Source organism: Nicotiana tabacum, chromosome 8 (genome assembly GCF_000715075.1).
Source record: "Nicotiana tabacum cultivar K326 chromosome 8, ASM71507v2, whole genome shotgun sequence".
NCBI classification, from domain to species: domain Eukaryota; kingdom Viridiplantae; phylum Streptophyta; class Magnoliopsida; order Solanales; family Solanaceae; genus Nicotiana; species Nicotiana tabacum.
The window spans coordinates 2,548,891-2,562,780 of record NC_134087.1 but is presented as its reverse complement, the minus strand read 5'-3'; the positions used below and the strand labels follow the sequence as shown (position 1 = coordinate 2,562,780).

Genomic DNA, 13,890 nt, shown 5'->3' with positions numbered 1-13,890 from the left:
ACCGAACTCGAAGCAAATTGTGTCTATTGAGCATAAATTGTTGATATGACACAACATGTGTAATACTTTTTGTTTATTTTTATCTTTTTGCTTTTGTCTCCTTCAATCTCAATTTGCCGCCGGGGGTGTATTTACGGGGAAAGGTTTGGGTTCACGTGAACTCATATTTTTTTTCTAAATTATGTATAATAATATTATAATTTTTTAAAATTATTTAAAGATGTACTGCATCCAAGTTCAAAAAATCCTATAATGTATAATTATTGGGTGCATCTTTACAAGTGAAGCAGAGGTGCGAATCCCACGTACATCTTGTTGTTTTTTTCTTCTAAAATTTAGCCAGTAGGTTCAAATCACACATATGTCTTGTTATTATTATTATTTTTTTCCTTTCTAAAATTGGGTTCAGCCATTGGAAATGGACATGACTTTGTATTCTTTCTTTCTTGCGTTTTAATTATCTTTTTTCTTCATCTTTCTTAGTATGGTTTATTCTTTCAAACCTCTCAAGGTGAACACCTTGAAATTCCCATTCTCCTTTTGTCATCGTCGATAAATTTTGTATGATTAAATTAAATGCACATGCACATGCCATTTTCTTACAGATTAAAGATCATTGAAATTGCAAATGCACATGCCATTTTATTGATCTTAAGTGACGAATATTTGACCATTTGGCCGGCAGCTAATTAGAACAGAACGTGAAATGAGTCATTAATCCATAAAATTATTCCTATTTAATCTTCGGAGTTGGGAATGATGATAGTGTAATTCCTGGCTTTGCGGAATGATGATAGTGTTGAATATCTATTCTTTTAGTTTTACATTGGTTTATAATGAAAAAGCATAAATTGGTTTATCTTTTTCTTTAGTGCTTAGTTATATAATTAATAGTACTTATTAGCTATACTTATTTTAGCATGACTTATATAGCAATTTTTAGATTATGTTAATTTTTATTATGACTTAGCTTATTAATTAGCAATATTTGCTTTATGATTTTTTAAAATCTTTTTATTGAATATTTAATTATAATGTTACGAATTATCTCATATTATTGTGTTATTTTCTCGAAAAATATATTATATAGTTGTATCTTACTAATACTAAAGATATTTGGAGCTCAAGTCATGTATTTTGGCAATTAATTTGTTTACTTATTGATATATTCCAACAACTACTACTTATATCAGTGTGTAGCCCAAAACCATCAAAATAAGCAACCTTGTACCAATTTCCATTCTCAATCTAACGAAAGGTGAGATTACTTTGACATTTCTCCTTTGGTCTTTTGTAGCATATTTCACATTTTATCTTCTTTATTATGAGTTTAATTCTTTTCTTTCCCACCAGATCTTAAACAATGGTTAGTCTAGTCTGTAAGCTGGGCGAAAAGTTTTTTTAAGTCATTTTTCTTAACAGGAAGGGCCTAAACCTTGCAAATCATACTGAAAATGACCATGGAATCTTTTAACTAAATCTACCAAAATTAATTTTGGATCTTTCCTAGTAACTGCATCTAATTTCTGTTAATAGTATTATCAGAAGCTGCATTTAATTTCTGCAGAAAGAGCATTACTTTGTATGTATTTGCATTGAATTGCTTGCATAGCTAAATATTTGAAATACATCACGAATGTATTAGGTGTTACTAATAAAAGGAAAAAAAATAAATTTGGGTTTTTCTCTAAATAATCTTGGTGGCCTTTAACTTAGACACAAAAGACTTTACATGTAGCACTACTTTTCTTTTTATATGTAATTTGGGTTTTTCTCTAAATTATGAAGATTGTTGATCTTGTTTCATTGCTTTTTATTGAAGGCTTGAAGCTGATAGAGCTATTAACTCAAAGGCAATCGTGAAAGACAGCAAGCCAATTGACATGGAGGTTGTTGAGACTAGTGAAAAAAGATCTCAAGCTCCTGCAGATTTTCCATCAATTAATGATGAAGTTGTGGGCTTTGCGAAAGATGCAGAATATATAATGAAGAAACTGACTGGCAGATCAAAGGAGCTCGACGTTATTTCAATCTTTGGAATGGCCGGACTTGGTAAAACAACATTGGCAAGGAAAGTGTATAACAATACCTCTATTATTAATCACTTTGATGTTAAAGCATGGTGTACTGTTTCACAAACATATGACATGAGGACATTGTTGGTTGATATTCTTGAACAAGCTACAAATAAGGAGTGGAAAATCAATGAGGACTTTGACATAGGTGACAAGTTGCAGAAGACTCTAAAAGGCAGGAGATACCTCATTGTCTTAGATGATATATGGAAAGTTGAGGCGTGGGAAGACCTAGGATTATGTTTCCCTAAAGGTGAATATGGAAGTAGAGTAATGGTAACAACTCGAATTGAAGAAGTGGCTAAGCATCTTCAATACCACAGTGATCCTTATTCTCTTAGATTTCTAACACTGGAAGAGAGTTGGGAATTATTGCAGAAAAGAGTATTTCAAGGAGAGAGTTGCCCCCTGGATCTACGGGAAGCAGGGTTAAAAATTGCCGAACATTGTAAAGGATTGCCTCTTGTCATTGTGCTGATTGCTGGAATTATAGTGAAAACAGAAAGGGAGGCATCCTTGTGGCTGGAGTTTGCCAATGACTTAAGTTCTCATGTTTTAGGAGAGCAGAGCATGAAGGTAATACAATCAAGTTATGAGCATTTAGAAGACCACTTAAAGCCTTGCCTTCTTTATATGGGATTGTTTCCAGAAGACCATAAGATTCCCATGCATGATTTGCTGAAGTTGTGGATGGCTGAAGAGTTTGTAGTGAATGTTGACACAGAGAACATGGAGGAAGCATCTAGATTTTGCTTGAACGATCTACTTAAGAGAAGCCTTGTAATGGTCTCTAGAAGGAGAATTAATGGTGACATAGAATGCTGCACACTTCATGATGTAGTGCGTGAATTTTGCTTGAGAAAACTTACAGAAGAAAAGTTTATGCAGCTCACAGTGCCATACAATCCATATGATCAACATTTGTATCCCCAAGAATCACGGTTATGCATTTATATTCATGATGATCTTGTTAATCAATTAGATCATTCTGAATATATGTTGGATAAGATTCCAATGCTCGAGTCCAAGTACAAAAAGTGTGTAGGTGAATGTCCTAGGTCTTTGGAGTTCATTGCTCATCCAAAATTCAACACATGGAACAGATCAAATCCTTTACCTTTACTCGTTAAACTAAGACTTGTTCGGGTGTTGAATTTGATGGAAGTGGAGTTGCCAAGTTCTTGGGCTACAGCAGTACAATCGCTAACTCACTTGAGGTACCTTAAGATTTTCGTCGAAGAATTTGATTTCAAGTGGATATCACATCTACAGGAGCTTCAGACTCTAGTGGTTGATTCAGTTCAGTTTCTAAGGACATCGCCGGTAGTTATCTTGAAAATGATGAAGCTAAGGCATGTGAATATAAACAGATTGACCAGTGTATGGGAAGACAATGATAGAGCAATTTTTGAAGAATCTTCAACAACTATGCTAGAGAACTTGAAGACCTTCCTCTCTTGTCGTATACATCTGGATGAGAAAAATCCAAGATTCTGGTGGAGGTTCCCTAATCTTGAAGAACTGAGCCTCCGCATTATTGCTGATGTACCTAGCTGTCCTTTGTTTCCCATACCGGAAGTTCATGTTCACCTTGAATCTCTTGATCTGGTTGTAAGCCCTAAGGGATTCTGGAATTCAGTTGGATGGGAGAGCTACTTTGTCTTGCCGTCAAATCTCAGGCATTTGTGCATTAAGGGTTGTTTCTTGACGGAAGAAATGGTTTCAAACATTGCAAGATTGCAGAAGCTTGAGAGTCTCAGATTAGAGATTGGATTTCCTTTGGGGAATGTAGAGCACTGTTGGGACGTGAGAAATGTCGAGTTCCCTGCACTCAAATACTTGTCGCTATTCGCCGTGAGGATGGCAGTATGGAGTGCTTCAGATACATCTTTTCCCATGCTTGAGAAGCTAGTTCTAAGAACTTGTTACTACTTCAAGGAGATACCTCCTAGCTTTGTGGATATTCCAACATTTCGACTAATTGAACTGTTTGACTGTACGGACTCTATTGTGGTTTCAGCTATGAATATTAAAACAGAAATTGAAGAAAACACTGGATGTGACACTCTCCAAGTTCTTATATCCAATACACCTCCTACTTATTAAAGATGGTAAGCCAGTACTTCAACACCTCTTTGTTCCGTCTGATATGGAAAACAGTTTTTTGCAACTTTTGTCTTGCATACTGAATAAGTTCCACTGTATATACACGGCATTATTATACCTAAACAGCATTTTGGGAAGTATAGAAGTTCCATGCATGATTTTAGCATCTGAATGAATTGTATAGTTAGTATAGATAACCTTTAACGTTTTGTGGAATGACATTTTTTCCTTCTCTTCTTTAGTGTAAAATTAAGATATGTACCAGTTTAAGTGCATAACTTCACATTATGTGGATCGGTGCACATAGCACTAACACTCTTCGAGAAAGAATTTAACTAATCCAATAGTGTGTGTTTATCATGTAATTTTTTTGCATCTATCTAGTTTTACACATTTTTGTTATCTTGGACCAAAGATGCATCACTTTTGCATACTAAGGGACTATTATTGCGCATCTCATAATATAGGGACCATTTTAGCTAAGACCCAAACTTAAGAACGGTTTTAATTTTTTTTGTAGTGACTCGGGTTAAATTTGAATAGTACTCAAAGGTCAACTAGGTCAGTGTGCAAATTCAATGTCTCTGTCTTTTCTTAAGTTTAGATCTAGAAGAAATTATCTTAAGTTGACTATTATTCAGAATTGTTTAAAGCCAAGTCTTACCATAATCTTAATTATTATTGTAACACCTCCTTTATTACCTACACCCCGGGAAAAGGTGTAAAGAGAGTTTTTTCCAATTTAAGTGACAATCGAAACGAGATTTATTTATTAAAAGATTCAGAGTTGCCACTTGGGAGATTTATGGTGTCCCAAGTCACCGGTTGAATCCCGATCGAGGAAAAACTTGACTCTGTTTAACAGTCCGCGAACCAGAAATCCGAGTAAGGAATTCTGTTAACCCGGGAGAAGGTGTTAGGCATTCCCGAGTTCCGTGGTTCTAGCACGGTCGCTCAACTGTTATATTCGGCTTAATTATCTGATTTTAATACATTTTGAATTTATGAAAATTTTAGTTTTAACCGCTTCTATTCATTTTTTTAAAGAAAATTGCAACGTTATTAAAACACGTCTCGAACCACGTCACATAAATGCACCCGTGGTTTTTGACATATCTTAACATTGTTGAGATTTGGATTTGGGTCAATAAATGTGCACCCGAATTTAAGAAAGTAAATTATTAAAAGAACGCGCCTGAAGCAACTACGCGTTTAACTTCGCGAGGGCCATGAAAATTTGCTAAATGGCACGCCTCGAATTCTAAAAAAAAAAAGCAAACACATTAACTAAATGAAGGCCGTGCATTTAAGATTGTTGGGCACGACTCCCTCAATTTATTTTAAAAGGAATTCAAACTAGATTTCGGAGGGCCATAAATTATATTCTGTTTAATATGGCACAATAATACTACAAATCCAACTCCATGAATCTGAACTGAAACCAAACACCTTAATTTTTAGGAACACTTTCAAGAATCAATCATTTAAACAAATTAGTTTTCCATGAAAAAAAACAGTAGCTCTGAGCTAAGATTAAAAATAGAACGCCACTTTCCGAACTTCTTATTTCTGCACATTTCGCATTAACTTGATCCAAATCTATCCGCCTCGTAGATATACACAACAGAATCCCCGACCCCTAATTCCATAGAATAGCATCCATTCATATTTCTAAGCACTTAAAGAGAATCTGTATTGGCCTGTTATTATTATAGCTACTCACATGAATAGTTTGAGTCCATTGTAAACTAGTAAAAGCATACAGTAAAATCATAAGAGGACCCTTTTTAGTAGCAAACCACTCTTTCATGGGAGTATCACTTTCAAACATAAAAATCACCTCTTCTATAGCTTACTTTTTAGGAAAATTCAGGTCCTGGAATGTATGTAATGTCATGGGCGGCTTTCCAGCCGTGCCCCATGACCCCTTGGGCGCGCCCCGTGGCGTCCTAGCAAGCCTTCCTAACGCCTAGCGCCACGGACGACCCCGTGGTCCTGGCCGCGCCAAGTGACAAGCGCGCATGTGCATCTGTCGCCCCACCGATATCCCTCGCCAGCGCCCAACCGCAGGCAGATGCCAACAGCGCCGCGCGCGCAGACCCTGATGCCAAAGACTATGCTGCTGACAACGGACCTGTTTTCTGCCTTATAGCAAACTAAGTCTTTTTCATTGTAAATATAGAGTAGTTTTATTCCATGTACTTCCATTATGTTTCTCTAGCTTAATCAAGTCTAGTCTTGTAGCTTTGGATTATTTTTTTAAGCATTATTAGGGGGGATCAAGTAATCAAACTTTCTAGCAAGCAAACAATTCTCTGTACTGGTGTCTCTTCCCCTCGACACCGCGTTGCCTTTCTATAATAGCTTTCATTAATGCAATCAAGCTTTCTTTCATTCTCAATTCTCATTCCTGTTCTCTCAATTGCTCTTGACATTGGTTTTCCCGTACGACACTAACAATCTAGTCTAGCGTACGGAGGGGACCTCAGTTGGCGGACAACAACTACACTGACATCAGTTGCTTAGCCTTACGTCGCCCTTCCAAGGAATCTCAGGAAGGCGCCACGTAACAGTTGGTATCAAAGCCTAGGCTCGACATCGGACGAGGGAATGCATTGCCATTACCACCATTTCTGACCATGGTGAATCATGGGGACCGCATTGCAGCCCTTGAACAGACGGTTGACGGATTACTGCCCATCATAGATACGGTGCCTGAACTAAGAACCAGCCTAGGGCAAAGGTTGGACGACCTGGACCGCAGGGTGCTCCAGGCCGAAGTTGACATAGAAAACATCAGTCGTGACTCCGAGGGAGATCGGCAAACGGCAGCCACAGAGGCAGCCGAAATTTTTGGCAAATTCGAGGGACTCCAACAGGAGCGTGCCGAGGATTTAGCTTACAGGGCACAAGAGGCAGACAGGGTGACTGCCATGCAACAAACTATTGACGACTTGACAGACAAGCTCAATGTTGTCAATGCTGCTTTACAGGGCCTACTGCGAGGCGGTGGAAACCAGGTCGGGGGCGCTGCAAACCCCACCTCCGCGACACAAAAACTGAAAATTCCTGAGCCAAAGCCATACAGTGGAGCTAGGAATGCCAAGGAAGTGGAGAACTTCATCTTTGATGTCGAACAATATTTCGATGCTGTTGGGGGTCTAGAAGAAGCTAAGAAGGTAGAAACTGCTGCCATGTATCTTCAGGGTGATGCTAAACTCTGGTGGCGGGTGAAATACGAAGCCATCAAGGCTGGTGAAGATGCTCTCGAAACATGGGCAGAACTGAAGGCAACCATCCGCCTACAGTTCTTCCCCGAGAATGTCGAATACAATTCAAGGAGAAATCTACGAAAGCTCCACCAGACCAAATCCGTGCGGGACTACGTGCGGGAATTCTCCGCGCTCATGCTAAGCATACGCGACATGGGGGACAAAGACAAGCTCTTCACTTTTCTAGAAGGGCTGAAACCTTATGCCCGTATGGAGCTACAAAGACAACGGGTAGATACCCTGCCCAAGGCGATCCAAGCAGCTGAATGCCTTGGGGACTATCAAATGGAAGCTCCAAAGGATAGGCCTCAACCGCCTGCCTGAGCGGGATTCAAAGGGGGCCAGTCTAGCAATGGTGGCCCTAGCAGAAGTGGGGGAGATCGGAGCTCAACCAAACCTAAGGCTCCCTCCACAGGCAGCAACAGTGCTGCGTCTAACAACAATGATCGGGGGAGGAAGCCTCCTTCAGGATGCCGTCATTGCGGCGGACCACATTGGAACAATGAGTGCCCACAGGCACAGATGAACGCCCATCAGACTTTTGATGATGGGACAGATGACGACTCAGACGATGCGGATCAGACTGAACCAGTAGGTGCCTTCAATGCAATTGTTGGCTCCATTTCTAAGGCATTAGCAGAGACTAGTGCTGGTATTCGTAAGAAGAAGGACCCATGTCCAGTCACCAAGAAAGGGAAAAATAAGGCAGATGATGAGACTCCTCTTAAGCACGAGAGGACCTTAATGTTCGTTGAGATGAAGGTGAATGGCAAGCCCATTCGGGCCATGGTAGACACGGGTGCTACCCACAACTACTTAGCCTCGACTCAGGTGGAGCGCCTTGGTCTAGTTGTAGGGAAAGGTAGAGGCCGTGTCAAGGCTATCAACTCACCTCCCCAGCCAGTGGGTGGAATAGCCAAAGAAGTACCGGTGAAGCTTGGCCCTTACGAAGGAAAATTCAACCTGCGCGTGGTGATCATAGATGACTTCGAGTTGATAGTTGGATTGGAATTCCTGAGGCAAACCAACACCATGCATGTACCGTATGCTGACATGTTACTGATGATGGGAGCAAACGGGACCAAGCCCTGCATTATCCCGTGCATGCCCATGAAGATGGCCGTTGAAAACATCTCGGCCTTGCAGTTGAAGAAGGGGGTCAAAAGGAATGAACCCACATTCCTGGCAACCCTCTGCATCGAAGATGTAGAACGCTCCTCGGGTCCCATTCCTGAACCCGTGAAGGAGCTACTACTAGAGTTTGAAGATGTCATGCCACAAGACATGCCAAAGCGACTACCGCCTAGGCACACTGTGGACCATGAAATTGAGCTGGTGCCGGGCGCGAAGCCACCCGCCCGGGCGCCTTACAGAATGTCACAACCCGAACTCACCGAGCTTCGGAGACAATTGACGGAAATGCTAGACACAGGGATTATCGTGCCCTCAAAATCCCCATACGGGTCCCCTGTGCTATTCCAAAAGAAACATGATGGTAGTCTACGACTCTGTGTGGACTATCAGGCTCTAAACAAAATTACTGTGAAGAATAAGTACCCTATCCCGCTAATGGTAGACTTGTTTGATAGACTGGGTGGTGCGACGGTGTTCACCAAAATAGACCTGAAGACAGGTTATTGGCAAGTTCGAATTGCAGAGGGTGATGAGCACAAGACGACCTGTGTGACAAGATATGGGTCGTACGATTTTCTGGTTATGCCATTCGGCTTGACTAACGCCCCAGCTACGTTTTTGCACTTTGATAAACCAAGTCTTCCGAGAGTACATTGATGAATTCGTGGTGGTCTACTTGGATGACATTGTGGTATATAGCCAAACATTGGAGGAACACCTGATGCACTTGCGGAAGGTCCTAGCTCGATTGCGGGAGCATGAACTATATGCGAAGCTATCTAAGTGCTCCTTTGCTCAAAAGCAAATTGACTTCCTCGGACATGTCATCGAGGAAGGGTGGATCAAGATGGACCAGCAGAAGATTCAGGCAATCACAGATTGGCCGCCGCCTAAGGATATCCACGCCTTGAGGGAGTTCCTTGGTCTATGCAATTTCTATCGACGATTCGTGAAAGACTACTCCCTCATTGCAGTACCATTGACAGAACTCCTCAAGAAGGTCATGCCTTGGGATTGGGGACCCAAGCAAGCAGAGGCCTTCAACGCATTGAAAGCGGCTATGTCTAGTAGCCCCGTCTTGGCCCTTCCTGATCTGGCCAAGCCATTCGAAGTACAAACAGATGCATCTGACTATGCCCTCGGTGGAGTCTTGCTACAAGAAGGGCATCCTGTAGCGTACGAGAGTCGGAAGCTGAAAGATGCAGAGCGGCGCTATGCCGCCCATGAGAAAGAATTATGGGCTGTCGTCCACTGCTTGCGCCTCTGGAGGCACTATCTGCTGGGAACTCCGTTCGTGGTCAAGACAGATAACACAGCTGTTAGCCATTTCATGACCCAGCCGAAGTTGAATGGTCGACAGGCCAGGTGGCAGGAACTCCTAGCTGAATTCCACTTCAACCTGGAGTACCGAAGTGGGAAGACCAATCATGTTGCTGATGCGCTCAGTCGGAGAGCTGATCTAGCATCGGTGTGCTTGCTCGCCACCCTAAGGGGGAGCGAAGTAGCCACCTCCATCAAGGACCAGATACATGATTTACTCATCAAAGACCCTGCTGCACAGTATTTGGTTGATTTGGTAGGACAGGGCAAGACTCGCCAGTTCTACATGGAAGATGGTTTTCTGAAAGTGAAAGGGAACCGACTTTATGTTCCTAAAGGAGGAGACCTACGAAGGACTCTTCTGGCGGAATGTCATGATACTCTGTGGGCCGACCATCCCGGTGAAGAACGCACCATGGCGTTACTCCGCCGTGCATATTATTGGCCTCAAATGGCCGATGACGTTGCTCAGTATGTGAAGACTTGTCTAGTATGCCAGAAGGACAAGTCAGACCGCTTAACACAGACGGGACTCTTGGAACCACTAGCTGCCCCAAAGAGACCTTGGGAAAGTGTTTCCCTGGATTTCATCGCCGGATTGCCCAAGGTCGGAGATCTAACAACTATCTTGGTTGTGGTAGATCGGTTTTCCAAATATGCTACCTTTATTGCTGCCCCACAATATATATCAGCAGAAGATACATCTCGACTCTTCTTCTCTCATGTCGTCAAATATTGGGGCCTACCCAAAGACATTGTTAGTGATCGTGACTCATGCTTCACTAGCAACTTTTGGACCCAACTCTTTAAGTGCCTTGGGTCAAAGCTGAGTCACAACTTAAGTTTTCATCCACAATCTGATGGCCAGACGGAGCGGTTCAATGATATGTTGGAGGAATATCTCCGTCATTTTGTAACCGGATCGCAGAAGAATTGGGTGAAGCTTCTGGATGCTGCTCAACTGTGTTTCAATTCACAAAACAGCTCTAGTACAAACAAAAGCGCTTTTGAAATTGTTACCGGACAGCAACCGCTACTCCCACACACAGTCAATGCACCAAATATGTCTAAATCTCCTCGAGCTGCTAGCTTCTCTAAAGAGTGGAAGCAAAATTTGGAGATAGTGCGGAGCTATCTTGTCAAGGCTCAAAAGCGGATGAAGAGGCATGCTGATCAGAATCGTCGCTTTGTTGAATACCAAGTAGGAGACAAAGTGATGGTCAAAATTCCAAAGCGTTACTTATTTGCGGGGGTCCATGACCCTCGCTTATTGCAAAAATACATTGGACCCTTGTCCATTGAAAGGCGTATTGGGAAAGTTGCATACTGGGTGGATACCCCAGCTTAGTGGAAAATTCATCCTCTCTTCCATGTCAACCTCCTGAAACCTTTTCGGGAAGACACGGAGGATCCTTCAAGGAGCCAGCTCACAATACCCAGTATTCGAGGGCCCAATTCAACCGGGAAAAGGCGTGTTGAAGCTATCCTTGATGATAGAGTGATTCATGCCTCAAGGAAAGATCACCAAGAGTTCTTGGTGAAATGGCAGGGCTGTGATGCAGAGGAGAACACTTGGGAGAGGGGAACAAACCTCAAAGCCTACAAGAGCCTAATTGAAGATTATCTTGCAAGTAAGGCGCTGAGGACGTTGCCAACTTAGGTGGGGGAGAATGTCATGGGCGGCTTTCCAGCCGTGCCCCATGACCCCTTGGGCGCGCCCCGTGGTGTCCTAGCAAGCCTTCCCAACGCCTAGCGCCACGGACGGCCCCGTGGTCTTGGCCGCGCCAAGTGACAAGCGCGCATGTGCCTCTGTCGCCCCACCGATATCCCTCGCCAGCGCCCAACCGCAGGCAGATGTCAACAGCGCCGCGCGCGCAGACCCTGATGCCAAAGACTATGCTACTGACAACAGACCTGTTTTCTGCCTTATAGCAAACTAAGTCTTTTTCATTGTAAATATAGAGTAGTTTTATTCCATGTACTTCCATTATGTTTCTCTAGCTTAATCAAGTCTAGTCTTGTAGCTTTGGATTATTTTTTTTAAGCATTATTAGGGGGGATCAAGTAATCAAACTTTCTAGCAAGCAAACAATTCTCTGTACTGGTGTCTCTCCCCCTCGACACCGCGTTGCCTTTCTGTAATAGCTTTCATTAATGCAATAAAGCTTACTTTCATTCTCAATTCTCATTCCTGTTCTCTCAATTGCTCTTGATATTGGTTTTCCCGTACAGCACTGACTATCTAGTCTAGCATACGGAGGGGACCTCAGTTGGCGGACAGCAACTGCACTGACATCAGTTGCTTAGCCTTACGTCGCCCTTCCAAGGAATCTCAGGAAGGCGTCACGTAACAGTAATAAGCAATGACTCAAGTTTACACAATAAAGTTAGCTCAGAGGGTGCTAGCAACTTGTGTAAGAAGCTCTTCAAAATAGAGTAATGCAGCTCATGGAAAACTAAAGACAATAAGCTAGCTATTTCACTTCTCAGAGCATATGCTCGCTCTTGATAGCAAAAGGATCTAAGCACAAATTGCTACATGTTTTCAAAGGACAGTAGAACAATTCAGGCACTGATGAGCAGACGTACGACCCCAACAGAAGAGATATCAAATCGTCCACCATAAACTCATTTCAAAGAGAGGAAAACAAACGGACACTTTCTGAAAATTGCACTTGAATGCACCAATTATGGAATTCCAACTAACAGAAGTAAGCTTAAACGAACCCCTGTCTCATTTATCGATGACCAAATGGAACAGAACTCAAAGGAAGATCACAGAACATCTATCGTAGCCATGAGTCCAAACAGATTTAGAATCTGCTTTAATACTCGTAGAAGTTAATAGAAGAAAACAAGGCAGAAACCAACAGCCAAATTAGGACAACAATTAAAAGGAAATCAGAATTTTGGAACTGAGATGATCCTGTCTTATTCAAAGGTGAAAAACAAATCACTGGTAATAGGAATAAGTAAACAGAGAATGCAAACTGATTGGAAATCCAGTGTGAAGATAGCTTGTATATTTCAGTATTAGGGCATGAACAAAACCGCTCATAACTGGACTGATTGGCACCTAGTACACGAATAAGCATGAAATTTCAAAGATACATGAGCCATTCAAACTCAGGCGACTAACTGTTCAAACTATGAGACCAAGTTAAGGGTGAACAAGATTTCAGGAAAACTCAATCAAGGCAACATAACTTGGTTCAAAAATTGAACGTAAACTCATAATTTACTACTGATTTTTACTCACCTTACTCAAATCGGCCTCTTGTTGCTTATAAAGGAAACTAAACATGTACAAAGCTATAATTTAACAATTAGCACATAGAAGACTTCCAGCAACTCTACTGCTAGGATACTTGATCCAATTGATTAGTTGTGTGCTGAATCCTCAATCAGAACACCACAACTAACAGTGAAAACCATCCTAGGTCGATCACACATTTCCAATATAACATCTACAGATCTATTAGTTAACTCCATGAACTTATGGCTCAAGCAAATCATCATGAACATCAGAGCATATTGTGAAGGAATTTCACCAGAAGAAACTGCACACATCGTTAAACTGAACGCGATGAAATTTAACTCAGAATATACCTCGAGCCCGAATAACAATCACGACATACATGAGGTGGAAGATGATTACTCAAATCGACTCTTATTGACTACATATACTCAAACACATACCACCACTGGTATTCGATCATAACACAGAACAAACCACTCTAGACTGAATCTCATAGCTCAAAAACACTGAAACAAAACAGCGTCGCATAGAAATAAAGAGAGGAAAATTGAACCTAAAGTTGCAAATCTCTTTTATAACAATTATGGACTCGACAATACACTTCTCAACTCCAAATCCTAGCGAGGTTCAGCAGCAAATCAGCAAGACGACAGTAGAAAACCAAGCTTGAACTTCAATTTTTATCTCCTTGGAACTCAAATCCGGATTATGAAAAAAGAACAAA

General features: G+C 41.7%; 1 protein-coding gene across 1 annotated transcript; it reads left to right on the top strand.

The window, feature by feature from the left end:
- The first annotated feature begins 1,207 nt into the window (after nt 1–1,207).
- LOC107780310 (putative late blight resistance protein homolog R1B-23) lies at nt 1,208–4,341 on the top strand. The gene is made up of 2 exons (XM_016600838.2): nt 1,208–1,258; nt 1,823–4,341. The coding sequence occupies exon 2, from the start codon at nt 1,884–1,886 to the stop codon at nt 4,179–4,181; it is 2,298 nt and encodes a 765-aa protein (XP_016456324.2). The 5' UTR covers nt 1,208–1,258; nt 1,823–1,883; the 3' UTR covers nt 4,182–4,341.
- Nucleotides 4,342–13,890: the final 9,549 nt, after the last annotated feature.

Excerpts from the sequence above, each read along its gene's own strand:
- LOC107780310 (XM_016600838.2), top strand. The coding sequence starts at position 1,884 with ATGGAGGTTGTTGAGACTAGTGAAAAAAGATCTCAAGCTCCTGCAGAT.